The 25,346-nt window shown below is 54.5% G+C and overlaps 10 protein-coding genes across 10 annotated transcripts; 4 read left to right on the top strand and 6 right to left on the bottom strand.

Annotated features, from left to right (window-relative positions):
• Positions 1 to 111: 111 nt before the first annotated feature.
• Positions 112 to 1,735, bottom strand: BU26DRAFT_303877 (glycoside hydrolase family 72 protein). Its single transcript, XM_033821823.1, has 3 exons — positions 1,648 to 1,735; positions 1,074 to 1,598; positions 112 to 1,022 (listed from the first exon to the last, which is right to left on the bottom strand). The coding sequence occupies exons 1-3, from the start codon at positions 1,654 to 1,656 to the stop codon at positions 132 to 134; spliced, it is 1,425 nt and encodes a 474-aa protein (XP_033683675.1). The 5' UTR covers positions 1,657 to 1,735; the 3' UTR covers positions 112 to 131.
• BU26DRAFT_303876 (uncharacterized protein) lies at positions 1,736 to 2,070 on the bottom strand. The gene has a single exon (XM_033821822.1). It carries the CDS (start codon positions 2,028 to 2,030, stop codon positions 1,815 to 1,817), a length of 216 nt encoding a protein of 71 aa, XP_033683674.1. The 5' UTR covers positions 2,031 to 2,070; the 3' UTR covers positions 1,736 to 1,814.
• Positions 2,071 to 2,193: 123 nt separating this feature from the next.
• Positions 2,194 to 7,614, bottom strand: BU26DRAFT_456232 (Sec7-domain-containing protein). Its single transcript, XM_033824906.1, has 7 exons — positions 6,975 to 7,614; positions 4,382 to 6,924; positions 3,696 to 4,334; positions 3,260 to 3,648; positions 3,106 to 3,212; positions 2,676 to 3,058; positions 2,194 to 2,627 (listed from the first exon to the last, which is right to left on the bottom strand). Exons 1-7 carry the CDS (start codon positions 7,354 to 7,356, stop codon positions 2,355 to 2,357), a joined length of 4,716 nt encoding a protein of 1,571 aa, XP_033683673.1. The 5' UTR covers positions 7,357 to 7,614; the 3' UTR covers positions 2,194 to 2,354.
• A 554-nt stretch (positions 7,615 to 8,168) lies between these two features.
• Positions 8,169 to 9,788, bottom strand: BU26DRAFT_427449 (glycosyltransferase family 62 protein; the record flags this gene model as incomplete). The annotated part of the gene is made up of 3 exons (XM_033823729.1): positions 8,169 to 8,597; positions 8,646 to 8,965; positions 9,017 to 9,788. The coding sequence occupies 3 exons, from the start codon at positions 9,786 to 9,788 to the stop codon at positions 8,169 to 8,171; spliced, it is 1,521 nt and encodes a 506-aa protein (XP_033683672.1).
• Positions 9,789 to 10,567: 779 nt separating this feature from the next.
• Positions 10,568 to 12,652, bottom strand: BU26DRAFT_518889 (cytochrome P450-like protein). The gene is made up of 4 exons (XM_033828912.1): positions 12,475 to 12,652; positions 12,266 to 12,416; positions 11,763 to 12,211; positions 10,568 to 11,705 (listed from the first exon to the last, which is right to left on the bottom strand). The coding sequence occupies exons 1-4, from the start codon at positions 12,622 to 12,624 to the stop codon at positions 10,767 to 10,769; spliced, it is 1,689 nt and encodes a 562-aa protein (XP_033683671.1). The 5' UTR covers positions 12,625 to 12,652; the 3' UTR covers positions 10,568 to 10,766.
• Positions 12,653 to 14,011: 1,359 nt separating this feature from the next.
• BU26DRAFT_530784 (uncharacterized protein) lies at positions 14,012 to 14,977 on the top strand (the record flags this gene model as incomplete). Its single annotated transcript, XM_033830981.1, has 2 exons — positions 14,012 to 14,077; positions 14,165 to 14,977. The coding sequence occupies 2 exons, from the start codon at positions 14,012 to 14,014 to the stop codon at positions 14,975 to 14,977; spliced, it is 879 nt and encodes a 292-aa protein (XP_033683670.1).
• Positions 14,978 to 16,400: 1,423 nt separating this feature from the next.
• On the top strand, positions 16,401 to 17,648 carry BU26DRAFT_564369 (uncharacterized protein; the record flags this gene model as incomplete). Its single annotated transcript, XM_033833276.1, has 5 exons — positions 16,401 to 16,586; positions 16,640 to 16,738; positions 16,786 to 17,159; positions 17,217 to 17,284; positions 17,335 to 17,648. 5 exons carry the CDS (start codon positions 16,401 to 16,403, stop codon positions 17,646 to 17,648), a joined length of 1,041 nt encoding a protein of 346 aa, XP_033683669.1.
• Positions 17,649 to 18,969: 1,321 nt separating this feature from the next.
• BU26DRAFT_518883 (carbohydrate-binding module family 20 protein) lies at positions 18,970 to 21,102 on the top strand. The gene is made up of 4 exons (XM_033828911.1): positions 18,970 to 19,266; positions 19,318 to 19,338; positions 19,388 to 19,476; positions 19,530 to 21,102. The coding sequence occupies exons 1-4, from the start codon at positions 19,005 to 19,007 to the stop codon at positions 20,931 to 20,933; spliced, it is 1,776 nt and encodes a 591-aa protein (XP_033683668.1). The 5' UTR covers positions 18,970 to 19,004; the 3' UTR covers positions 20,934 to 21,102.
• Positions 21,103 to 22,544: 1,442 nt separating this feature from the next.
• Positions 22,545 to 24,015, top strand: BU26DRAFT_456220 (exoribonuclease family protein). The gene is made up of 2 exons (XM_033824905.1): positions 22,545 to 22,709; positions 22,861 to 24,015. The coding sequence occupies exons 1-2, from the start codon at positions 22,562 to 22,564 to the stop codon at positions 23,697 to 23,699; spliced, it is 987 nt and encodes a 328-aa protein (XP_033683667.1). The 5' UTR covers positions 22,545 to 22,561; the 3' UTR covers positions 23,700 to 24,015.
• A 260-nt stretch (positions 24,016 to 24,275) lies between these two features.
• BU26DRAFT_377441 (uncharacterized protein) lies at positions 24,276 to 25,290 on the bottom strand (the record flags this gene model as incomplete). The annotated part of the gene is made up of 4 exons (XM_033822532.1): positions 24,276 to 24,409; positions 24,515 to 24,827; positions 25,011 to 25,169; positions 25,225 to 25,290. Coding segments are annotated over 4 exons (672 nt in total), but the record flags the coding sequence as incomplete, so codon positions are not given.
• Positions 25,291 to 25,346: the final 56 nt, after the last annotated feature.

Here is a 25,346-nt window from a genome sequence, read left to right as displayed (position 1 = left end):
CCAACCAACCACGGTCCCGCCCTCGCACACAGCCTATCCGCGCCGCCTCTCTTCAACGCAAACGTGGGACTCGCGACGCCGGACGGGGATGAAATCGCATCCGGCTCTACAACCATCGAAGGCGCATCATCTTACAAGGCGGTTAGCAAGGCGAAAAACACAGCAACGAGCAGTCCCCAGCCGCCAGTAATCTTACTAGCCGCACCCGTCTTGCTTGGCTCTGCCGCGCTTCCCGTCCCCGTCCCAGACGGACTTGTCGTCTCGCCACTCGGCCCGTTCGCCTCGTCATTAGGCAGGAGCTTGAGTGTGAGGCCCTCAACTTCGGTGCCCGTGGAACCGTAGATGGCGTTCGGCGCTTCGGTTGCTGTGACCTCGACAAGCTGGCCGCGCGTAGGGTTGTCGATGCCGTTCTCGATGAGGTCGGCGCAGCCGGGGCAGACATCCGGGATCGTGAAGTTTGTATCGAAGGCCTGGTTGGTGATGAGCCTTGAGGTGCACTCAGGTGCGTCGATAGAGGTCGCTGTGGGGTTGAGCGATTCGATGCGGGCCATGTCGAGCTTGTTGAACTGTTCCTGCAGGTTATCGTAGTCTACGCGGAGAGTGACAGTGCCGTTGTCATTGATGATGGCCAGGCCGTAGTCAGATTCTTCCTGGCTGTACTCGTAGACGAGGCCGCCGCTGAGGACGGTCATCTGCTCGCCGTAGAGGGCTTGCACTTCGTCGAAGACGCGCGGCTTGACTTCGTTGCAGCCGTATTCGGAGAAGAAGACGGGGATGCTGCTGTTCTTGAACATGTCGACCAAGACATCGTACTGTGCCGACTCGAAGGTAGCGTCGCCTCCGCACCAGGAGTACGAATTCAGGCCGAAGAAGTCGGACGAGGACTGGTCATCGTCATGCGCGCACTGGAGATAGGCCCAGGTATCCTGAAGGATTTCGCGGACGTCGGCGGCCGAGTAGCCAACGGGGATGGTACGGTCGGCGTGGTTCTTGATGTAGTTCTTCAGATCGCGTTGTACGGCCTGCTTATCGTCAGCACCCATTCCTTCCTACCCTCACATCCCATGACTTACCCGAATATACTGCGGATTGACCTTCCCGGTATCCATATCATTCATAACTTCATTCGCGGCAAAGAACCCTAGCGTATTCGGATACCCCATGAAGTTCTCCACGACACCAAATATCCTCTTGAGATAATCCTCATGGTAGCTCGTCCACGGCTCAGCCCTGTTAATGCTTTCGCCGGAGAACGGGCCATTAACGTCAATGATCATATAGATCCCCGCCGCATTGAAGATGCTGGCGCACTCGTCGTGGTTGAGCGTCGGATCGACATTGTACACACGGATCGTGTTGACGCCCAGCCGCTGAAGCATAATCGCATCTCGCAGGCAGATATCGACCTCAGACAGCGGATCGCGCCCCTCCTGTGGTTTGTAGCCCGCCTGACCGCCGGGCTGGTAGTCGACGCCGATGACCATCAATCGCTTCTTCGTGACCGTGTCCACGAAGCTCTGGCCTTGGACTTCGACGGTGTGCACGGCAGATGCGACGCGGGCGAGGAGCGCGACGAGCAGCGCGAGGGAGTGGAAGAGCTGTCGTTGGTGAGCACCATTCGTCAATGGGACTTGGAAATTCGCATACCGAACGCATGGTTGAGCGAGAGACTGAACTGAGCCGCGGGGGTGCGATCGCTATCGGCTCCGCTGGCCGTCTTATACCAAGATACGGCTACCTCGAAGTGAAGTCAGATGTGGGATATGCGCCAATACTAGCTGCAGCAACGCAAGCCACAAATCCTGCTCGTCAATTCACACCAAAAGGCCAAAAACAACAAAAAGAGTGACAGTTGCAAACGAGTGCGATAAGGAACGAAGGCGCCTCAAGAGCAGATAGATGGCGTGCCGTGTCACAGTGGAGTGAGTGAAAGCTCGGCCAGGGCGGAAGCGGAGGTTCATAAGAGGAACCCGTGCCCCCGCCAGCCTCGCGGGAGGCAAGCGCCATCGTGTAATTTCTTGGTGTGCCATTTGGGCCGGTTCGAGGCGTTGGTGGGCTGCTGCATGTGCTGCATGCCGAGAGTGTTCTAGTGATGCAACCACATTTCCGAGGCCTAGGCAGGGGCCCTGCGCCGCTAAGATGGCGCGCTATCCACCAATAGGAGCATGGCAACTGTTTCACGGCCCCAGCAATGTTTCATTCTAGATGACGGCGGTCTGCATTTGCGGGTACACGCTGACACGAGTGGAACGACTACTTCGCGACAAGAATACCTTGCCGACATCATGGCTTCCTCTCTATCCTACGGTACCTGCCTCTGTGCCGTACACCTGTTCTACACCTGCTTTGCATCCTCATGCCTCCACCTTCGCTTCCTCCCCCTTCGCCGCCACCTTCTCGTTCTCTTTCTCGTTCTCTTTACTTTCCCTCGACTTCCTCTCTCCTTTCGGCTTCTGCCCTTCCTCGGGAAACAGCTCAGCGAAGAAGTTCGGCAGGAAGCGATTGATGCGCTTCCACGTCTCGTTCCAGAGTTCTTCTTGCTCGGGCTTCTCGTCTGGCGGGGCCAGGTAGCCGCCATTGGACATGACGAGGAGCATGTTTTTCAGGTTCTCGGATACCGCTTCTTCCTGCGAATGTGTTAGCGCGAGTTAGGAACTGGGCACGAAGCAACATGCCAGGTTATCACCCTGACCGCTGTTCATCAGGCGGTCCATGATGGTGATGATTTTGAGCCACAGATCTAGCAGTTCGTCCGTCTCCGACAGCATGACGAGATAGTGTAGAAAGACCTTGGAAAGCAGCGTTGCCGCGCGCACGCGCGTTTCGCTCATGCCCAGCGGATCGGACTGATACACCTCCGGCTTGAGCAGCTGCGTGATTAGAGGGAACAGGACTTCGCTGAAAATCGCCGTCCATTCTTTGTGGTCCGGAGAAGCGAGCTCGTTGGACAGCAGCGTGCGTTGCAGCGACCCAAAGGCCTGCTGGCGGATCTCGCGGCAGGGATTTAGGCATTGATGCGTAAGCGTCTTAAGAATAGGCGACCAGTATGCCGTCCAAGCTGTTGTGGTTAGCAACGTCACGAGGCGCAGGTTCAGCGCAACATACCTTCGGTCGTCTCCAGATGCGAGTGCTCGATGAAGCTGGGCACTCTGCTGGACATCTGGAAGACGATTGTCATAGCTTTGCTGCCGCGTACTACCATCTCATTGCTCCTGTGTCCCGTCAGCTCTTATCCATGCAGTATTGATGGCATACATACTCGGGCTTCTTCGACTTCTGCACCTTTCCTCGCCTCGTAGCCTGATCATGCAGCTGTTCTTGCCTCGCACCGACTTGCGCCGCTGTAGCAAACTCATTAAGCAATGCGATAGCAGCTTCGTAGTTGTCTGCTGTGATTCCAGGCTGCGCAGAAGTGCTGAGGTCCTCAACTAGCTGGAACGCGTCTCCCGCCACCTTAGGCACTCGGTGTAGTGTGTTCAGAATAGACCAAAAGTCTGGCGAGCTTGCCAGCTCAATCCGCAGACCGCTCGGCCCTTTACAGCAATCCGAGAGTCCCTTCAACAACGGGTCTGCGCACTGCTTCAGAAGCTCTTCGTCGAATGTGGAGAATGTATGAAGAAGGACAGGTGCTCGGATGAAGTCATAGTCCTGCTGCACTTAGTAAATCGTCGGGGGAGAGGAATCAGGCTGCTTACATTGCTCGCCTTTAGCAGGCTTAAGAGATAATACACAGACCGCGCTATCACCACGGGATGCAGCTTGGGCGCATCTCGGATAACGCTCGCTAAAGCGTCTGAGACATCCTTCGCCAGCTCTTTCACTGTCTCCTCATCCCGCAGCGCCAGCACGGTAGCCAGCTCCAGCACGAATACCAGACTGGGATCGTAGATAGGGCGGTTCATCTTCGCTTTATTGCCATTTGGCCGTGTTGGTGCTGGGGCCGGCAACTCGGGCTTTACCACAATGACCCTCGGGGAGCCGTCCTCTGGTATCTGTTCCAGCAGAGACATGAGCAATGAGCGGAGCGCCTCTAGTGGAAGCTGGCTGATGTTGGCTAAAATGTCCTCGAAGTGACACTCCTTGACCGTGTCAACCGTGCAAAGCGTGTACTCGATCTCCTGATCTGATGGCTCTGGGGGCTCGTCGTTCGCGAAGCTCGATACGTACGATGTCAAGGCTGAGAAAATGCCGGTATCTGCAGGCCGTTCGGCGCGATCGATGATTTGCGCCGGACTCTGAAGAGGTATAGGAGGCAATGCCAGAGTCTTTTGGAAAGAGAGAAAGTAGGGAGGTATTAGCGAATTAACAAATAGGTTGACCATGATGTGGATGAGCTGTGACGGTGAGCTTTAGATATCCAACACTTGGGCAAAACACTCACATGGTTCCACCCATCCCGTATAGCGGATTCATTGCCTTTGATGACCTGGAATAGCACAACAGTCGCCAGTTGCGCTCTTCCATCTCTTCCAAACCTGACGGCTGTCTCGCTGACCATGACGCTCTTCTTCTCTACTTGCACCTCGGTATTCAGCGCTGTGCTAGGAGGCATATCCGGCGCTAACGTGCTAATGTAGGAGAGGCACGAGATGATGCGGTCTAACGCATCACTCAAGCCGTACTTCGCCGCGATCTGCGCGCACTGGTCGAAGCCAGTAACCACTCGCGAGAAGACTGCATCATCCGTCGCCGACATGAACACATACGACAAAGTCGCTACAATCGGCTTCCATGTCGCAGCGAACATATCCGCATCGAAGATGTTCGTATCGCAGATGATAAGATCCGACGTGGATTGGATCTTGATCAGCAGCTCTTTCCATGCGTGATCATACGCATGGCGGTTGTCATGCTCCTCTGGGAGAATGATCTCCCGAGTCTTGATAGCCTCATATATGGCTTGCAAGTACTCTGGATCAAAGTCTTTTCCGTCGTTGACCCCCCTCAGGTTCTTCGAGAAATCTTCCACCTTCATGCGTTTCGCTCCTTTTAGGTTCGGATTGTGTTGATCCGTGTTGAGCATAATGACGGCATAGGTGAGGACGAAGATCGCGTCTTTATTAGCCACCTCTTCAGGTTGTGCCTGCTGGTAATACTGCTCAGAGAACACATTGATGATTCGCTCAATGAGCGCGGATTCGCCCGGCAGTCGGAAGGAGTTTAGAAGCTGCCGGAGCGCCTCATCAACGCGCAGACCTCTGAAGTCAAACAGTCCGATGAATGCTTTCAAGAGCTCCTCGTTCGACCTCTTCGAGATGAACTCTCCGAGAACTTTCTTGTCCACACGAGTCGTGCCTTTGACAAATTCGGCGATGCATTTTGGGTCATCAGGATCTCTTATGATACCCTGCGAAGTGAGGAATGCTATGCCTGCTTTGGGGCTCTCATTGAACTTTGTCGCGCCTCGAATGATGATCTTCTTCCGCGCACATTGTACGCGAAGCGCCTCTGGGTTGGGATAGCCGTTCGTCACTGGCTCGTCCTCTAGCCGATCAGCGATAGACTGAACAAACCCAAGAAGCGCATCCAAGCAAAGCGGAGGTACGTTGACTGTGCTCCAGGTTGCCGAGTCTGGGAACGCGTTTCGCGAAAGCAGGCCAACAATGTCCATGCAGACATCACCACGATCAATCTCGCAGTCATAGTTGACGAATAGCTCTGCCATGAAGGAAGGTATCCGAACCAATCCACCCAGATTCTCGACCATGGCCTCTCGAGCGTCGGGCTTCCTAGCACCGCCTTCAAGGCCAAGCTTCTGCCGGTCTTTCACGGGTACGGGCGTTGAGCGGCCGGATGTGCTATTCTGTTGAGGTGCCGGCTTGACCAGGCCAGGGGCTTGTGGAACACCTTCGTATAATGATGGCTCGATCCCAGGCTCCAGTGGAATTTCCACACGTGGGAAAAGGCAAGCCACCAGATAAGACAAGTACAGCTCTTGCTGCAATTTCAGGACACTTCGGCAAGTCGCGAGCAGTGTGCCGGCAACGCGGAGAGACTCGTTCAGAATCGCCATGTTCTCGGAGCGTACAAGCTGGAAGAGATGTCGGCAAAGAGTATCCTTAGCGAGGTTCGCTAAGCTTGGATGGCTTGCTATTGATGGTCCGGCGACTTCAAGTGCAACATCCACAATCCGTAGTGCCATGACACGCATAGTGTCGGTGTGCTGCCGGTCATGAGGATCTAGTAGATCAACCAATACCCGAAACAGCTCCCGTATGGACGGGAGAGAATACGGTTTGATCTCAACGGGCTGTAGTTCGGGTTCTGTCGTTCCTGGGAGGTCTATAGTGCTGCCCGCTGGGTTCGGCACATTGCTGTCGGTATCCTCCTGGCCCTGCTCAGAAGAGCCGGGCTGCTGTGGCTCCTCGACTTTGGTTGGCGCGGCGACACTGTCCCCATTCATCGAGGGCTCCATCTTTAAGCCATCCTGCGAAGCCTCGTTGTCCAGCTCTTCATCTAAAGCATCAAGCTCGTCCGGCGCCTCAATCTCCAGGGTCTTTAGACGTTTGAATATGACCTGGCACATAGACACCATCGCAATCTCCGCTGATCGACGCAATAGCTCGGACAGCCTGGCCTGACAGCACATGCTCAAGCCCGTCTCCATCATCTCGCATATGCTCTCGTCGCCCAGCACTTCGCCCCCTGGTCCAGAGACCATACCCTCCATGAGCTTCAATATCCGAAGGAGCACGATCTCGTCAGCGGGGGAGTCGCTCGCTTCGAAGCGGCAATGTGTGATGGCTGAGGAGAGCTGCTGCATAGCTTCTGGGAGGCGCGGTGAGTCGCTTCCAATGATATTGTACGCTAGGAACTTCGTGATGGCGATCAGGGCGAGCGAAGTAATCGGCGCGGAGGTCGACGAGGAGCGAATAACTTGGAGGAACGGGTGGAGCATCGACGGGGTATCAAAGGTCCTAATATCTAGCACCGCATCAGCATTGCTCCAGCTCAAGCCCAGCAATTACACACACCTTTGCATCCCTTGAGCTCGCTCCTCAGGCGCGCAAACGCTGACATTAGGGGATTATCCTGCATGCTCTTGCCCTTCTTCCCCCGCAATCCCCATCTACTAGGCACAGCTTCCTCTTGCTCTCCTCCCCCGCCTACAATGCCTTGCCCAGCCCTGTCCCGCTTCTGTATTGCGGGCGTCTTATTCGAGGAGCCTCCGAGGATAGCTGCCACCGAGGAATGCGCCCAGCGGGCATGCTTCCGCATCGCAGACGTGACCGTTATACATTCTGTGACCACGAGCGCTACCGGATTGACTGCGACGGAAATAGGACGGGGCTCCAGGCGTGCGGCGGTATCTTGGAGGGCATCTGGGGGCGCATTTTCGGCCTCGGTACTCGCCATATTCAGGAAAGGGGTTTCCTCAGGCAAATCGCGCGTTGTGGGTGTGGTGAGCGCGAAAGACGAGGTGCGCTGATTGCGGTGGGGACATGAACGGCTGCGCTCTCCAATCAGTAAGATCAGGAAAGGAAACTCATGCTCTCAAAGGAATTTGCCTTGAGAAGCAGCGGTTAAGAATGGGACAAATTCGAAGAGACCGTGTCCTCTTCGCGGATGGAGCCGTGGTAGGCATCAATAATAGGGCTGCCGGGTACATCGACAATTCGACATGTCGAGTGCCAAGCCATGTTTCACGGCCCGTGAAAGGCCAGGGTGGCCTGCGGCTGACTATGCTAAACGGACATACCGCTAAGCAGCACACTGCCTGCACGTCCACATGAGTCCGTGAAGTTGCATGATTTCATATTGGTACAAACGTGGCGCTCCATCTTGCTGCTGCACGCTCAACGCCCAATGATGCAAGAATCTCTAATATATACAATCCAACCGCCAAACAAAACCCTGGCCCTAAACGCCTAAGAAAGCAAAAAGCGAGCTTCGAAGCTCATTGGCGAGGGAGACCGGCTCAGCGAATCCTCGCCTGTCTGCTAAACCTCTTGGGCCTCGACCATGTTGGGCGGAAATGTTCCATGGGCGGCTTTGCCGTCATGGCTATTAAAAAGAATATGCTGACGAGGACCCGTCCTTGAGTCCCTGCATCGTGTTCGTCAATTGTCGTTGTTGCTTAGCAGCTTTGCCCACTACGCGGCATCCTCGTTCTTCGGTCTAGAGGGTGGTTAGAATATGGTTTCACCAAAAACAGAACCATGTGTTCCTTACTGTTTCGGCTCGAGCTTCTGTTTCTCGTCTACCCCCCGGGCCTCATGGATTTCCTCCGGCTCCAGGAAGTTGTCGGCCCGTTTAGCTTGCTCGCCTGCCTCTTTAACTTCCTCCTTCGGTTTCTCCTGCTTCGCTTGCTCAGCCTTTGCCTTTTCTTGCTTCTCTTTCTCCTTTTCCTCGTTCTTCGCTTTCTGGACTAAGTTCTGGACTTCGGCCTTCTCCCTCTCCCAATCGCTAGATTTGGAATCGAACTGGTCCTTGATCTTCTCCATGCGCTCTTTCTTGGCGGCCTCTTCGGCTTCCTTCGCTTTACGCTCCTTCTCCATCTCCTCCATGTGCCGGATGTCGTCGACGCTAGGTTCGTAGAGATGCCAGATGGTGTAGTGCGGAAGACCGACGACGGAGAACTTCATGCGCTTGGCCATCTAAACGCAGTTAGTAAACGGATACTTGGCTTCAGGACTATCACCGACCTTTCCAAACCCTTCCGTTTCGGCGTGCTTTTCGAAACTGAAGGCTGGGAAGTGGACTCCTTGACGGAACACCTTCGCTTTAGCCAGAATACTAACTCCACCAACACCGTCGATCTCCATCTCCATGTCGGGGTCGCCATACGGATCACGAAGGTATGCCAAATGAGGCCGCCAGGTAGCATACTCTGCATAACCTTCGACAATAACGGCGTCTTCGTCAAGGGTATCCGCAAGCGCGAGGGCGGTTTCCGATTCCTGCCAGGAGTTCAAATCGTAGGGCTGTTCTCCACCCAGCCAGTCGGGGAGCGGTCGCCATACGTCTGGGATGCCATGTTAGCTGTTGAAAGAATGCAAGCTCTAGCCTATCTTACTCGGAACAATAATGTCCTTGTTGTGCCGCATAAGATCTTCTAGAATCGTAAACGGCGCAGTTTCCACATCAACGTCCCTCCAGTATACCCAGCTGTGCGTCGGCCGGAGCGCGGCACTGAGGAGCCAGTTGCGAGCCTGGGCCATAGACTTTCGCCGCCCCGCTTGAGCCGCGAAACCGTGCCTGCTCTCAACGTTCTGATCGACCTTTTGCCCAAAATCTTTCTCCAGTATTGAAATCTCTCCAAAATGCTGCTTGGGGTTTGCGTCTGCCTGCAGGTCCTCCAGCAACGCATTCAGCTTTGGGAGTGTGTTGTCCTTTGAATCTCCGACCAGGAAGGCCAAGTCAATCAGATTGTGTGGATACGTGAGGTTCTTCAGGTGGCCGAAGAACATGTCCAGATGCTGTGCGGCGTCTCGTAGTGGGGCGCAGAGCAATATCCTCTCCTCTCTCTCCCAGCCCCTTGCTGTGCCCTGGACATTGTTCAAATCGTAGTATCGCACCGTCTCGAGCTGCGAGTCTTCGCTGGACGTGAAGAAACTGAGCGGGCCGGAGCCAAGGTTCGGCCGCAGGTTGGGGAAGAAGAAGAAGACGCCGGTGAAGAAGAGCGAGGCGACGAGCAGTAACCGCTGTATGAGCTGTCTCCGCCGTCTTAGGGCGGGCTGTGATCGCGGCTGGAATCTGCAGCGACAATAGGAGTTAGCATCGTGTCGCCAGGAATGGCGGTGATGGAGAAGAGAGGGCAGATGCGGCGGAAGCGGTGGGCGGAACATTGCGACTGCCAACGTACTTGTGAGGCTGAATAGAAAAGGTGCCGCTGCCGCCCATGGACGGGTATGCAGCATGCCCGTTCGAATAGACATGGCGATGCATTTTCGACTTTCCATGTAAGGGCAGCATCCAGGAGGGCGTTCTGGAGACTCGGCTCGCGCTGAGCTATCCCTTGATCGCCCCGGTCACCGTCGACCCGCGAGTTCACGGAGCCGAAGAACGCGCGGCGATTCCAGCGCAGGCCGCGGAGTGTTGCTGGGTCGCTCGGCGGACGGAATTGGGGCCACGATAGCCGCTGCGGATGGCGACGAGTGTCGAAGGGATCGCGTGCACCCTTGGGGGTTGTCGTACACGGCGCTGGAAGAGAAGACTTGGCCTCTGGGATTTATTTCGCTAAGGCCACCGTTGACGTCCTGCGATGCCCCGAGGACCCTGGCGGCGCGTACCGAAGCGGCGACAGGCCGAACAAGGGATGGCGAGGGGCGTGGGCGGACGGCGTGCAGTTGTTGCGAGGAATTCTGCACGAAACTGCTTCTTTGGGTGTGAAATGGAACTCGGAGGTGCAGCTGTGCGGCGGTTGATCCCGGCTGTGCCAAGCCCGCTAGCATCGATCCATGGATGTTTCAGATAGCAATCAGATCTGTTGGGGCGGACGACGAGCACGCTGTGTGTAATGGCATTCGAGCGTGCGCAGTAGTGAATACATGCGTGAGTTTTTGTAGCTGGGTGGCTTCGAGTGCACGAGTTCACGAGTTCAAGCTCAGCTCCAAATTTAGAGCACCCCGTACCTTGCGCGTCCCACTGTATCAGCGTGCTGCTTATGGTGCTGAACTGCAACGTTAAATGATGACGGACCGGCGCCAAGATGAACCACGGCTTACACACGCACATGTCGAGTATATTATATTGGAAAGGGCAGCATTCGGTCTCTTGCCATCCCACTGTTAAAGAAGAACCAGACAGCAATGAGCAGCGGCGACTCAAAACTCGCGCCGTTTGAACTGCAGCACTGGACCCTCGTGCATACTCACAAACCGGTCCCAGGTCTGGAATTCCTTCCGTCTCTGCCGCCCAGTGCCCAGCTTCTTACTCCCTTCCCCAAGCGTCGACCCCGGCTCAAGACGCATATCAAAACCCCAGAGGGTCCGAGCGACGACGAGCGAAATCTCTTGGTACGCGAGATACTTTCCGATGCACGACGTCCTACCGACCCCGAATGCGGTGAACGCGCTGGCAGCAAGCGACTCTGGTGAACTCGAAGCCTTGTCTTGCGCGTCGTTCGGCGTCTCCAGATCCAGGCCAACGTCGATGGTTTCGGAGGAGTCTTTTGAAAGCCACCGTTGTGGCTTGAAGGTGAAGGGGTCAGGATAGTATTGTTCGTCGTGATGGAGCGCATAGTGCGGCACCGCTATGTCAGTCCCCGGTGGGAACCACTCCCCGTCGACAGTAAGGCCGCCCGGCAACACCTCACGCATTAGCGTGGAGCCAACAGGAGGACTAAGACGGAGTGTTTCCTCAATGCATGCCAGGAGATAGTGGCATGACGCTAGTTGAGTGCCGATGCGGATGTCCTCAATGCTAGCAAAGGTACTGCGAATTTCCTTCTCCAGGCGAGAGCGGCATGAGGGGTAATGCGACAGATAGAAGAATATTGCTGTTGTGGCACTGACCGTAGTATCGGATCCAGCAATGGTAAGGAGTCCGGCCTCGGAGATAAGTTGGTCTGTTGAGAAGCCTCGCCCAGTCTTCTCGTCTCGCGCCTGGAGCAGGGCCGAGAAGACGTCATTGCAATTTTCTTGTGCGAAGCGCCATTGAAAGGTCGACGCGCTGAGGCTGGTGAATCGGGCAATGCCAGCGATCAGATTCTGAAAGAAAATCTTGTGGAGTCTGAACGTGACAATTTCGGGCATATAACCTACCTGCTCACCATGTTAATCCACTGCCCAAAGGCCAGGAGTATTGCTGTTGTCGCTTACTAAGTGAATACCCGCGACAGCCTGGGGCAGGGAAGTGAGAAGATCGCGATTGTCGGGCTTCCTTTGGACGTCAAAGCTTTTGCTGAACGTGATGTCTCCCATGATGTCCGAGACAAGATACCCAACGAGCTTGCTCATGTCGTGTGGGGAGCTCCAATCATGCCCATCACCATCGACCAGAGTCTCACAGAAGTATCGAACATTCTTCAGTATCTGTTCCTCCATTCCTTTGATATTTGCTGGACTGAGGGCACGAACATTTACCCTGCGTCTAAATGCATGCTCCTTCATGTCGGGTGTGGTGTTGGAGGAGGGCGTCCCGCCAAAGAAGTGGGCCGTGGAGGCATAGACTTGCGACCTCTTAACATTGGCGTTGACACTGTAGATGTCTTTAAGCGCGGTTGCGGACCGAATGGAGATCCGCCGTGGGCCGAATCGGACGATGTTGCCTGTACCACTCTCAGTCAGAACGCTTTCTGCTGCATCATGGGGTCTTTTCATACCATATTTCTCATGTAGGCGATAGAAGTCAATGTGCCGGTCGCCTTTAACGATGTGGTAGACAGAATACCAGTCGGTCAGAGCTGCCCACCATGGGCCCGGGTATTTAGCAAGCGGATGCCAAAGGGCTCGATACGTAGCCACTAGGAGCAACTTGAATGCGTCAGCTGATAGTATCCCATGATTTCCAAAGCGGCAAGCTCAAACGGACAAACTCCAAGACCAGCAGAGGGATCGCAGTTATAAGTAGGCCTAGAACCACTTTGATGCTGAGCGACTCCGTGTTGATACCTTGATAGTGCTGAGCTAGAACACTCAGCGAACAACAGTTGAGGAAGACGAGAATAGACTTGGTAAACATGTTGCGAAGGCGATCAAATGAGTCGTGGTGCAAATTCCGTTGCAATACATAAGGAGGGGAATCTCGCATATATACAACTTACCTTAAGTCGAAAGGCACAGTTCTGTGCCCCATTGCCAAGCTGGCTGCAGGTGAGACTCCATGGCTACCTGCAAGGACATCCAGAAGTATCACAGTCAGACACGGCTGTGCCGCAACTTCGGCACTGTAGGCGCAAGACAATGGCGCCGCGGGGGCGGGGGTGTTTGTTCTCCATATGCATGCAGGCGGTGCAGGCGGTGCAGCGTAATCTGAGGGTTTTGTTGCACGTTGGGAGGTGTGGTGCGCTGTGCACGGCCCCGTTTCGAAAGGGGTTAGCTGTATCTGCATCTACACTGTTTTTAGCGCATCTGAAGTCGATCTCAGGTCTTTACTCCTCCCGGTCTCTCTTCTGCCTGCTTTTCCTACCCTCGCTGCCGCATTCCAGAGAAGGCAATCATTCAACACACTTGACCCGCTTTTACTCTTTCTGCTCCTTCCTGTTTTTCTTCTCCTTCCTGCCTTCTCGGATCCTTCTGCACCTGCACTCCCGGGTCTCCTGATATCGCTGCATATCTTTACGACTCCTTTCCTTGGGGTCTTCACGTCGGCGCTTCATCTGCCTACAGCACTATCAGTAGTCGGAAGGAGCGGATACCGACACACAATCACCAGCTAAGACCCCAAAAACAGGAAGAGAACGTTATCAATGTAGTGTTACCGGACTTCGGGGTCTATCGACACCATCACTCTAACACCTCTCCTCCCATAATCCCAAGCGGAAATCATATATCGAGGATCTGCCATAGTAAGCTTATACTTGTAACACACCACCGAGGAACAGCAGGGCATCATGTCCTCTACCATTGACGGATAACCCTAGCCAGGGGAGAGAGCGAACACTGATCGTCATACCATACTTGCGTTCCTTCCCGGCGCATGTCTCTTGGAGCTTGGGGTCTTGGTCTGAACCCGGTCGAGCCGCAGGTCATCGTTCCTACGGCCTCAAGTTCAGAAAATGCAGAGAGTGATCCCTCGCTTCGCACCGCAGGCCAAGATTATTTTCATCTCGGCCTTGCGAATCACGGAATGAATCCTTCCATGCAGGCTTTCTCCACGACAAGGCTGAATGGACGCGATGCCCCGACGCTTAGCAGCTTTGCTTTGCCATCACAATGCTCCTCGGACTCCCTGGCGGCACATAGCCAGTACTCACAGCAGTACCATCGGCCCGAGCAATATATATGTGCTTTGGAGTCTTCCTTTTAGGTTCACAACCTTCTAAGTAGATCGGCTTCCAGAGCATAATCTTTATTCTCTTGCTACTCCAAAACACACCCACACCTCCCCCACAGATTTGTTAGGCGGAATGGAACCTACCCAGACTTCGGCTTTCTCACCTGGGCTTGCGGACACGCCTTCGACCATCACAAAAGTCCACCAGAAACGATCAGTTGCCTACCATCTACACACCCTATGGCTCTTCGCTCGGAGCGATCTCAAGACCGTCGTCTTTCCTCAGACGGTCTTCGGTTGCGTTGCCCTGCTTTCCAGTGGGGCCTTCGGCGTCTATGGGCCCGCCGAACCCTTTGGCACACTCTCTCGCTTACCTCTCATTATGGCCTGGACCTGGATCAATCTCCTCGGCGAAGTAGTTGCCAACCAACGACGCGCGGGCTCCATTATTGAGGATACTATCAACAAGCCTTGGAGACCGCTTCCGAGCAAGAGACTGACACCGGACGAAGCAAGACACCTACTCCTATGGATCCTGCCCTCAAGCTACCTAGCTGGTGTGGTACTCGGGGGGTCCGACGCTTCTGTCGCCCTGATGGTATTCTCGTACATGTACAACGACCTTGGCGGGGCAAACGAGAATTGGCTCCTCAGAAATCTCCTCAATGCCTGCGGATTGTCCTCTTTCAGCTTCGGCGCTGCTCAAGTGGCCTGGGGGCCGCGATCCACCCTCAGTAAAACCGTCTATGCATGGATTGCAATCCTGGCTGCCGTTATATCTTCGACCGTTCAGCTGCAGGATCTCCCGGATATCGAAGGCGATAAAGCAAGAGGTCGCAGAACCATGCCGCTTATTTACGGCGACACTCCTGTTCGCTGGTCGGTCTGCATCCCCGCTCTGTTTTGGTCTTTCTATTGCCCATTTTACTGGAACCTGGATCTATTTGGATACCTCCCTTCACTTTTGCTTGGTTCCATCATTGCCGCCCGCACTTTGATTGCAAGATACAGTGAGGCCGACGCAGTGACTTGGAAATTGTGGTGTGCGTGGATGGGTATTTTGTACCTGCTTCCTTTGCTCGCGCACCGTCGTAACTGAGCAAGTCTTCTTACAGGAAAGGAAGCCTTTTAGCATCCCCGCTAGTCGGAAATGTCTATTGAACAAGATTCTCTTCCGATGAACGCCTGGGCCCTTCGTTTCAAGGTCAGCGGCATCGGGTGCACGTTCGCTCTACAAATGACGGGAATATAACTGTCTGTCACCGCGGTGCTGGGCATGGATAGCGCGGCGATTATGTGGAGTCTGTGTCGATACGTTCTGCATAGTCCATGGACTTTCTATCACTATCTGCCTCGCTCATCATTGGACAAAAAGTTCCTCCAGGGTGCAACCGTCTATCCCGCGCATTCTAAACGAGACAGATCTTCAGGGAACGCCCTGTGACGCCTTCTAGCTTACAGAGGCATTCAGTTCATGCCCGCTGCACTCCGTGACTAGGATGTCTATGCCCGGCACTGCGTTACCGAACAAGCGGCACTCGTCCTTCGAGGAAAGGATCCATGGGTCCCGGTGCAGGTTAGCGCAACCCTCCTTTTGAGGCTGGCATCGCCCCTTTATGCAAGCCCACCTCCAATTAGAGAGTCCAAGACGAAGGATGAACTCGGGGCTAATATGAGCGAAGGACAAGGCGCCTGCAAAGCAGCAACCGGCTTTATCTTGCCCTTGGCGTAAGCCTGCAGCGCCTGAATCCCCACACTCGGGAGGAACGGCCCGCGCCCATTAGTCGATGGTCGCGCTTCCGGCCTATTCATGGCAGGGTTGAATCAACCTGCAGCTCCTCATCGCTCCTTGTTCGCAATTCTGTTCCTCCGCTGATCTTTCGCAGCATCCACATCCATCTCAGTCATTCACCTGACGGCTTCCTATCGGCCTCTTCATTTTCCATACCAGGGAAGAAGACGATTAGGGAAGTCGCTCTTGCCGGCTGCATTCATCTATAGAGGGTCCACGACATCGGAATCCGCCCCTCCGGATGCTGGTGCTACTTTCCTTTTACGACATACACATGTCCTGCGCCGTAAGATTACGGTCCCTATCCTCGGGATACCATTAGCGCTGTCTTGATATGCCCAGGTATTCCGCAGCGCGCTGGAGTTCAGTCTCGGCATGCCGAAGGACGGATTAGGTTTGCAAACTCTGGTCTACGCTGCATATCAGTGATCCTGCAGCTGCACTGCTTACGCGGACGGCGGTGGATGACCGCGAGGATCAGCGTGGTAAGCGCAAGGCTCGGCAGCGAACGCACAAGAGCAGGTTCCCGAGTGATCTGTTCTGCACGGGGCCTTTGCTTCCGTTGCCCGTGAGGAGGTTATCGGTGTATATCAAGGCTGGATAATCGCTTGGTGAGAGCGCTGTCAGCCTCGCCAGCCGGTCTTTAGCTGACAGCACTTCACAAGTACGACAACACTCTTCATCATTAGGCCTCGGTTGCATCCTGCACTTCAAAGCGTCCGCCGCAAATATGTCCCGACCGCCTACTCCCTCCGAGATACAGTATATGGTCAATCATGCTCAAGATGATCTGAGAACAGCAATGATAGTGAGCAGTGCCGTCGCTGGGGTCATGTCAATCGTGTTCGTGGCCTTGCGAATCGCAGCAAGGAAGCTACCTGGTATTCCCTTCGGTGCAGACGATTGGTGGATGTTTGTAAGCTTGGTAAGTGCTGAAGCAACGAAAAGGCCGTGACTGATCCTCAAAAGTTCTTGTTTCTCGGCACGCCGATAACATTCGCGTGGACCACAAGATACGGCGCTGGACGGCATGTGATTCTCCTTACAGATCCGAAAACCTTCTCCACGGTGAGTGGCTCTCGGACTCTCCTGTCAATATCTCTAATTATATGCAGTTGTTACTCATCGCGGAGATCCTCTACTTCACGAACATATACACGATCAAGATATCACTGCTGTATCTTTACCGCCGCATCTTTCCCCTCCAGTGGTTCAAGCGTGTCCTTTTGGCGTTCGGAATATTTCTAACGGCAATGACGCTGGCTTCTTTGCTGGTCTGCGTTCTTCAATGCATACCGCTTCAGAAGATGTGGAACCCGGCTGTGTCTGGCCACTGTGTCGAGTTTGGAAAGTTTGCCCTGGCTATGTCGTGTATCAACATTTGTACCGACGTTTTCATGCTTGCTCTGCCCTTACCGGTCGTCTGGGGACTCAAAATCAACGCCACCCAGAAATGGCTAGTGAGCTTGTCATTCGTCATGGGAGGATCGTAAGTGATATTGGCTTCGTTGTGGCTAAAAGCGGCTTACTGACTTCAGAGTTATAGTGCCTGCATCGTCTGCCTTATCCGGTTGCTATTCGTACTTCGAGTGGCCTCTACACCGGATCCGACTTGTAAGCTTCCCAACGACTGCTATCATGGCCCTCGCTAACTAAGTGGAAAGGGGACAGCATCCCGTCCGGCATTACATCTACCTTCGAGCTTTCTGTTGGTATTTTTGCGGCCTCCTTCCCAACGTATCGCCCGCTGTACAAAATGATATTCAAGGGTAAAGGTGCCGATACGACTGCACAGAGCAGCGGCTATGGGAGTGGACAGTCTTCTCAGAGGAAGCGGTCCCGAACCCAACGCGCTGAGCCTCATCGGATCATAAAGATGACCACGATTCGGAGCGAGACGGGTCCACGGGATACAGATGAGGAAAGACTGTACGTGGTGGGGTCAGATCTCGACACAAACCGGGACGGTTCGCCATGACCAGGGGTCAAAAGGTGAAAGGACACAGGCGTAGTGATGGTGCTTGTGGCTTCGAAGCAGATATTACCAGCCGGCGCAGGCAAATACGATTTACATGCCACGTTTAGATCATAACACGCAAAGATCGCTTGAGAATGAACGGACGGGGGCGATGATTCTCCACGGGGTTTGTCAATTTGGACGAGACTAAACCGAAACTGCTTAGCCTATTACGTAAGCCACCCCCTAACCATTATTGGGCTAGTCGCATCACTTACCCCGTGGACGTTCCGTCTGCATCTCCATCACGTAGACTATCGCTGGATTTCGCCCTTGAGAAATTCTCTAGTATTATAACGCGACCTGATGGCTCGTAGACAGTTTGTATTCTCTCATGTCTTACGTGCGACGATTTCACGTGTCGCACGACGCAGGGCTTCCGAGTGCTCCTCGACACCCAAACACGTACGGAGTAGAAGTGCTAGGGGACTGAATCATGGTATCGGAGAGCTACCGTCTACAAGGTAGGTCTCGCGACAATGACGCACTCATCTAACCGCGTTTCTCATTCAATTCTCACTTCTCCGCTTGGACATTTATCCAGTCGAGCCTGGTTGGCAGTCTACTGTCTACCTGTGCCCCCGTGGAAGCACGCTGGTGAAGCCCGTTCCGACTATCCACCTGTAGTACGCAGGCATAGGAGCCTTTAGCCCTAAGCCTGGGGCTCCACGCGACTACCCTTTGTACCGGTCGCGCCCTTTAGACGCGAATAAGCCGTAGCTTCAATCTGAAAGGCGTAATGTTTACACAGACTGCCGGCCGCTGCGAGCCCAAACACCAGGGAACACTAGGCTAAGCCATGGATCTGACGCTCGCTTCCGGACTCGCTACCATTTCGTCGATATTAATTTAAGCTTGTGATCCTGATCATTCGGCGTTCGCGGACGACGACCTATAAGTGGTAAGGCTGGTAAAGCACCGACGCCAAGACCACACTCCACAACCATCCGGCTGCTTGATTTGGGACTTTGGACCGCTATCCCACCGTCTCCCCGGATTGATCTCCCTCTGCGCCCTGCTTCCATCGTGACGAACCTAAGACTGAGGCTTCTTCTCATTCGCTACAACTCGGTCCGACGCGATGGGGATACTCAAATCTCCGTCAATGGCTTCTTGCATCATTGGGCAACTTTTCGGCATCATGAAACCAAACGGGTAAGGGCGAAGGTACCCCATGGGGAGCTTCAAAGTCGCGCAACGAGGGAGGAAGCATGAGCTCATAACACCGGAATATAAATTGCACGCGAGAGCTACTTGCAACCATCACAACTTCAAGCAGCTTCTCTTGTGAGATTGCTTTGAAATACCGTCGCCATCATGGAGTTCTTCTACTCTCTCTTTACTGTTCTTCTGCATTTGGTTACCATAGTTACCGCAGCGGACACCAGTGCATGGAAGTCTCGCAGCATCTACTTCACCTTAACCGACCGTGTTGCTCGCAGCAGCAGCGATACCGGAGGTGGCTCATGCAGCGACCTGGGCAACTACTGTGGTGGAACTTTCAAGGGCCTTGAGTCCAAGCTGGACTACATCAAGGGCCTGGGTTTTGATGCTATTTGGATGACCCCCGTGGTGACGAGTGAGCAGTCCCCCAGTTGCATTCTACAATACTGGCTAACGTTGCCGACAGACAGTGCTGGCGGGTATCACGGTAGTCACTCAGCCTTCAGTCAGACCCGACAACTCTAACATCTTGGAAGGCTATTGGGCTCAGGACCTCTACGGAATCAATTCGAACTACGGTACTACAGACGACCTTAAGAGCCTCGTCAATACTGCTCACTCTAAGGTAAGTGGCGTGACCTTTCCGCTCACTTCTGCGGAGTCACTGATTCGGCATAGGGAATCTATGTCATGGTCGACGTCGTCGCCAACCATATGGGCTTCGCCGCCATCTCCGACAACAGGCCCTCACCTCTAGATCAGTCCAGCTCGTACCACACCGCCTGCGACATCAACTACTCGGACCAGAACAGCATCCAAGAATGCCGCATTGCCAATCTCCCCGACGTATACACCGAGAAGTCGGAAATCCGGACTCTCTACCAGGACTGGATCAGATACCTCGTGCAAGAGTACCAGTTCGACGGCGTGCGCATCGACACGGTCAAGCACGTGGAGAAGGAGTTCTGGCCTCCGTTTGTCTCGGCCTCGGGCGTGTATTGCATCGGTGAAGTCTTCGACGGCAGTCCCACCTACCTCGCGGGTTATGCTTCCACCATGCCTGGATTGCTCAATTACGCCATCTACTACCCGATGAATAGGTTCTACCAGCAACAAGGTTCTGCACAAGACATGGTCGATATGCACAACCAGATCAGCTCACTCTTCCCGGACCCCACTGCTCTCGGCACCTTCCTGGACAACCATGACAACGTGCGGTGGCTGAATCAGAAGAACGACGTCTCGCTCCTGAAGAACGCACTGGCATATGTCGTCCTGTCCAGAGGTATACCCATTCTATACTACGGAACTGAACAGGGCTATTCTGGCGGGGCTGATCCAGCCAACCGCGAGGATCTTTGGCGCAGTGGATTCAACAATCAGTCCGATCTCTACCAGGCCATCTCCCGCCTGTCGAGCGCCAGAAAGTCCGCTGGTGGCCTAGCAGGCGACGATCAGGTCCATCTCTACGTCACCAGCAATGCCTATGCGTGGAGTCGCGCTGGCGGCAATCTGGTCGTTCTCACCACAAACACCGGCGCCGGTACAAGCGGATCGTACTGCTTCAATGCGCAGAAGAACAACGGCCAATGGACCAATGTCTTCGGCAGCGGGACCTACACCTCCGACGGAAGCGGCAACCTCTGCGTCAGCGTCACAAACGGCGAGCCTGTCGTTCTCGTCGCGAGCACCGGAAGCACAACTCCAACTTCGACCTCGAGCCCAACAAGGACGACGGCAACCGCTACAACGCTCGCCACCTCGGCTTGTCCAACCGCAGTCTCAGTAACTTTCAGCCACAAGATTACTACTGCATACGGCGACTCAGTCAAGATTGCAGGCAACACAGAGCAGCTGGGCAACTGGGACACAGCAAAGGCTCCCGCCCTCTCGGCTTCGCAGTACACCGCCAGTAATCCAATTTGGACGATTACGCTGAGCCTTCCAGCTGGCCAGTCGATTCAGTACAAGTTCATTAAAGTGTCGAGCTCGGGCGCAGTGACGTGGGAGAGCGACCCCAATCGCTCTTATACTGTGCCGTCCTGCCAGGCCAGCAGCACGGTTAGTAGTGAGAATCGTTGATTGCTTGGTTTGAGGAGGCTTTGACCTTTCACGAGCAGACGAATCGCGACGCAGCTTCTTTATGTCGTTTCACGAAGTTGCTCCATTGCGTTGGTTCAAAAAGTATCTCTTGAGCACACGAGAATTAGGTAGAGCCGTGAGTCGGCCGCGAACACCCGCACTTAATTTAGTAAATATACACTGCTCTCAATACTTACCCACCCCTCGCGCTCTTCGGTGTTCTAAGGCGCGTTTATGGGCTGCCAAGCATCATTCTCTCCCCTGATCAGCCCACCTCATCTTGCCACGCATGAAAATGAGGCTTGAGCAATCATTCGCAATTAGTCACCCTTGTCCTGTAGTTACGATTTTGATCCGCCTTCTGCATAAGTGGCGGTGCGCATGTCGTGGCGACAAGGGTTGTGCAAATGCATAGCCAGGGGCCATTACCGTTCATATCTATCGGCAACTGCGTTGCTGTGCATAAGACATGGCAGATAGGTTTGGATGTGAATTAAGACGGCGTCACGAAGTTTTGACTCCCTAGGGTCTCAGAATCAGCGTTCGTCTACGATCAGTCGAGAAGAAACAGAGGATCAACGGTTCGTGCTCAGTAAGCCGATTTAGTCATGCCCCACCGCCGGCCTCGTATCGAGACAGCCCAAGACGGACCGCCGCAATCCTTGGCTCGAAGACCACAATTACGCGCCGTTGGCGAGCCTCCAGCGCAACTCCACAACTCGTCATCCCAGCCGAGACTGGTAGAGTGCGGGAGGGTGACCCGGCGGCGGATGTCGTTGAATGGATAGACTGGTTTTCGTCCTAGCGGGGCGGGGAGCGAAGGTATAGCTTACCTTTATGCAAAGAGATAGGCTCGATTCGAATTCCGTTTCCGAGAAATCTGTTTGCAAGTCAGCAAAAGCTCCACTGTGTCCAAATGGAAGTAAGAAGTGGGAGTAGCATGTATCAGAAATATGGTAAGCTTGGTATAGGTTGTCTTCAAAAGAGTTCAGTAGCAGAACTGTTTTACATACACAATCATCATAAAATGGGGCAGGAGGTGGGATCGGGTTGCTCACTTACTAGACTCGCAATGTAAGTCGAATGCATCGACTATCTCCGGTTAGCTAGACAGATGCACATCGACTGGACAATGTGTGCTTCAGGAAGACTGAGAGGAGCCCGGGGAACTGCTGTTCAACAACGCATCATGCAGATCAACTAGCTGGACCACTGAGCGCATCTGCACGTCTTCGTTCCGGGATGCTTGAAGCCGAATGTAATATTGTCGTGTCGCTCAGTCATCGAGGAGATCTAGAAGCCAGTCAGCACAGCTTCCCAAGCAGACGCGGGTGGGGTGCTACAGCCAGCAAAAGACATCAGACGGTGGTGCATGTTGTTCAATGCTCATTATAGATCGCTCGAACAATCTCAGGAAAGTATCAATCATGAAGGGCAAGACGAAAGCAGAAAAGGGAGCATGCATACCTATGCGCGGATTGTTGGTGGAAGGTTGAAGTCGCGCGCAAGCGAAGAGAAAATTATCCAGGCCGACGCGAAATCTTGGCAGCTTAGTCATCCGCCTTTTGAACTCTCAACTTCAAGCGGGCGGGCATTCCGAATACACAGGCAGTGCAAGCTCACCTACAATGGCAGTCAATCTGGATAGGAGGAGAATTAACGCCCCGAGTGGTGGCACTTTGGCCCCGGTGTTTGCGAGAACGGTAAAAGAGCCTGGGTACCTTCAATCGCTGCGGCCGTCACGAACAAGAGGTCCAAACGAGCCCCGCCAGATCTGTAAGTGTTTGTATTTCTCTTCAAACTTGGCCATGACAAAGTCTTTGGGAATTGTATGGCTTAGGGAGCTTCTAAGAGCTCTCCTTGCCTCGCAAAGTTTCGCATTGGACCCTAGAGCCTTGCTCAAAGCTCAGACTGACGCCAACCACAGTCCTCCAAACCGGCATCGTCCCCTCCGCCTCCGGCTCCGCATACCTCGAAATTCCCTCCGCCTCTTCACCTTCGAAATCGACGCTTATACCTCCTACAAGTTCCCTCAAAATCGCCGCATCTGTCCAAGGCCCAAAGCCCCTCCCTCGTAGCGCCTCTTTCTCCCCTTCCCTCCTCCTCACCACAACCGTAAAGTTCGCGCCCTTTGCAACGCGCCACCGGCGCGGCTACATACGAGACTCCACAGAACGCGATCTGGGGGTACATGTCGAGACCGCACTGCGGGGCGTCATGATAGGAGAGCGATGGCCGAAGAGCGGGGTTGAAGTGGTTGTTACGGTGCTAGAGGGCGATGAGAATGGATGGTGGGGAGATGTTGAGGGGAATGGGACGGGCAATGGAGGCGGGTGGGGTTTGCTGAATGTGCTGGCAGGATGCATAACGGTGGCCAGTGCCGCGATTGTGGATGCGGGGATTGACTGTGTGGATATGGTTTCTGGGGGAGTGGCGGCGATCATACGGAACCCAGAGGCGAAAGATGCGAAAGAGAAGGTGATGCGGATACTGGATCCGTGTCCGGCAGAGCATCAGGAGATTGTTGCGGCTTGTGCGGTCGGATATCTGGCGAGCAGGGATGAGATTACGGAAATTTGGGTGAAGGGCGATGTTGGCACCGACCCGGATGGGCTCATTGAGGGTGCTACGCATGCGGCGGTGGGGAGCTTGAGCGTGCTGAAAGAGGTGTTGCTTGAGGCTTTGGAGGCAAAGTTTCAGACCCAGTCCGCTGACGCGAACGGGGGACTGAAGCGGAAGCAACAGGATGTGCAAATGACAGGATGATACCGAGTAGACTTCTTTCGACTATTCTTTAGGAACTTGAGCACGAACGGACAGGAAAGGGTCGCGGATCTCTCTCGCATAGCGCCGGCGTTTTGGGCGGAAGGCGGATATACCAAAAAGCTCGTGCATCTGACGGCTGACTTTGCATTCGGAGCCATTCGAGCGGCTGCGCAAGGAAAGTCGTGTTACCACGAGATGAGCTGGATTCCAGCAACGCAACTCGAAGCGTCATCATCCAGCCGTCTAGCCAGTTTTCCCCGAAAATAAACATTTTCCCCAAACCTCCGGATGCCGCCCAGTAGCCCCAAGCAAACCGAGACCAAATCATGAATGAGACTCCACAGGAATTCTGGACTAACCTAACACCGAGAACTCCACACCAAATCACCACCAAAAGCCTCATCCAACCCCTGCCAACCTAGCCAGCTCCTCACTAGATCGCTAGATCTCCTGCTGATCCTCCAGCCAATCTTGAACTCCTACACCAAGCGCATTAGCCACCCAGTCTGCCCTACACTCGCAAAGCTGGCAGTCTGCCATTTGGACATCGCACTCACTCTCTTGCGCAACGGCTTCTTCCTCAACGCCCTCGACAGCGTCGTAGAAATGCTCGTCTGCCTTCTCCTCGTCCTCAACCGATCGGTTGGGGTTCATGCCCGGATCCGACTTGATGAAGGTGGTCGCTTCGGTGGGGTTGAAGGAGGTGGAAGCTTTCGGCGTGGGGAGGGGAAGGGAGTCGCCGGGGGCTTCGTTCTTGATGGTGGTGCTGGCTCCGTTGGCCTTGGTCTTGGTGGACTTGGACTTGGTAGTAGCACTCGCTTTCGCGGTCCCGGCTCGAGCGCGCTTTGGCTTTGAGGGAGTGAAGTCCTCGTCATCGTCCGGCTCCTCATCGCCTGGTTTGTACTTGCCCACGTCCTTGGAGGCTTTCTTAGTGGCCGAGACGCGCTTCCGCTTGGTGGTCGTAGTCGGAGTTGTATCGCCGTTGGTGGTGGCCTTGGACTTAGTGGGCGTGGTGGAAGACGGAGTAGCATCGCCCTTCTCGAAAGCTTGCTTCATGCGAGAGTAGCGCTTGGAAGCTGCGCCAGGGGTTGTTCCGCAGGCTTTAGCAATCGAATGCCAATCCGGAGTCTGTACTACGCGTTAGCCAAAGCATCATCGCGCATCGCTCCTTTTTCCGATCCGGGCAGGAACCTGAATTTGGTAAACGCGACAGAAAGAGCCGGAAGTTCGGTCAATCCCCTGAAAGCCTTCACACAGCTTTTACCCCACTACAAGGCTGGCTCCCCGTCCAGAGAAGAGGGAAAGACCTACCTTATCCCTCGTACTATGCTTGACGCACAACCAGAGGAAGCCGTACGAGCCCGCACTGGGATACTTGCCCTGCTCCATGGCCTGCTTCAGCCGGGACCAGCGTTTGCTCGTCGCACCTGGTGAGAGGTCGAGAGCCTTGCTGACGGCCACCATGTCGATCTGAGACCTCGGTTAGCACGAGAAACCTCGACCAAATGGGCGGGAAGAAACGCACTTGCGGAGGCCCGCCATTGGTCAGGACGAGGTACAGGTACTGGACGTTCTCCCCCTCAGTCGGCATCTTGAAGTCCGCTTGAAGGTTAGGTGGTAGTGGATTGTCTGTCTGAGCCTGAGGAC

This window comes from Trematosphaeria pertusa, assembly GCF_010094035.1.
Source record: "Trematosphaeria pertusa strain CBS 122368 unplaced genomic scaffold BU26scaffold_7, whole genome shotgun sequence".
In the NCBI taxonomy this organism is placed as follows: Eukaryota; Fungi; Ascomycota; class Dothideomycetes; order Pleosporales; family Trematosphaeriaceae; genus Trematosphaeria; species Trematosphaeria pertusa.
The sequence above is the reverse complement of the archived record's forward strand: the minus strand, read 5'-3'. Positions and strand labels throughout refer to the sequence as shown.

Coding starts and splice junctions, on each gene's coding strand:
- BU26DRAFT_518889 (XM_033828912.1), bottom strand. CDS start 12,624: ATGTTTACCAAGTCTATTCTCGTCTTCCTCAACTGTTGTTCGCTGAGT. Junction 12,417..12,474: donor CTCTGCTGGTCTTGGAGTTT/GTCCGTTTGAGC, acceptor GACGCATTCAAG/TTGCTCCTAGTGGCTACGTA. Junction 11,706..11,762: donor CTGTCGCGGGTATTCACTTA/GTAAGCGACAAC, acceptor CATGGTGAGCAG/GTAGGTTATATGCCCGAAAT.
- BU26DRAFT_303877 (XM_033821823.1), bottom strand. Junction 1,023..1,073: donor TCAATCCGCAGTATATTCGG/GTAAGTCATGGG, acceptor GACGATAAGCAG/GCCGTACAACGCGATCTGAA.
- BU26DRAFT_518883 (XM_033828911.1), top strand. CDS start 19,005: ATGGAGTTCTTCTACTCTCTCTTTACTGTTCTTCTGCATTTGGTTACC. Junction 19,339..19,387: donor CAGTGCTGGCGGGTATCACG/GTAGTCACTCAG, acceptor ACATCTTGGAAG/GCTATTGGGCTCAGGACCTC. Junction 19,477..19,529: donor TCAATACTGCTCACTCTAAG/GTAAGTGGCGTG, acceptor GATTCGGCATAG/GGAATCTATGTCATGGTCGA.
- BU26DRAFT_456220 (XM_033824905.1), top strand. CDS start 22,562: ATGGCAGTCAATCTGGATAGGAGGAGAATTAACGCCCCGAGTGGTGGC. Junction 22,710..22,860: donor AAACGAGCCCCGCCAGATCT/GTAAGTGTTTGT, acceptor CGCCAACCACAG/TCCTCCAAACCGGCATCGTC.
- BU26DRAFT_303876 (XM_033821822.1), bottom strand. CDS start 2,030: ATGGCACACCAAGAAATTACACGATGGCGCTTGCCTCCCGCGAGGCTG.
- BU26DRAFT_456232 (XM_033824906.1), bottom strand. CDS start 7,356: ATGGCGAGTACCGAGGCCGAAAATGCGCCCCCAGATGCCCTCCAAGAT. Junction 3,059..3,105: donor GCATCTGGAGACGACCGAAG/GTATGTTGCGCT, acceptor TAACCACAACAG/CTTGGACGGCATACTGGTCG. Junction 2,628..2,675: donor GCGGTCAGGGTGATAACCTG/GCATGTTGCTTC, acceptor ACACATTCGCAG/GAAGAAGCGGTATCCGAGAA.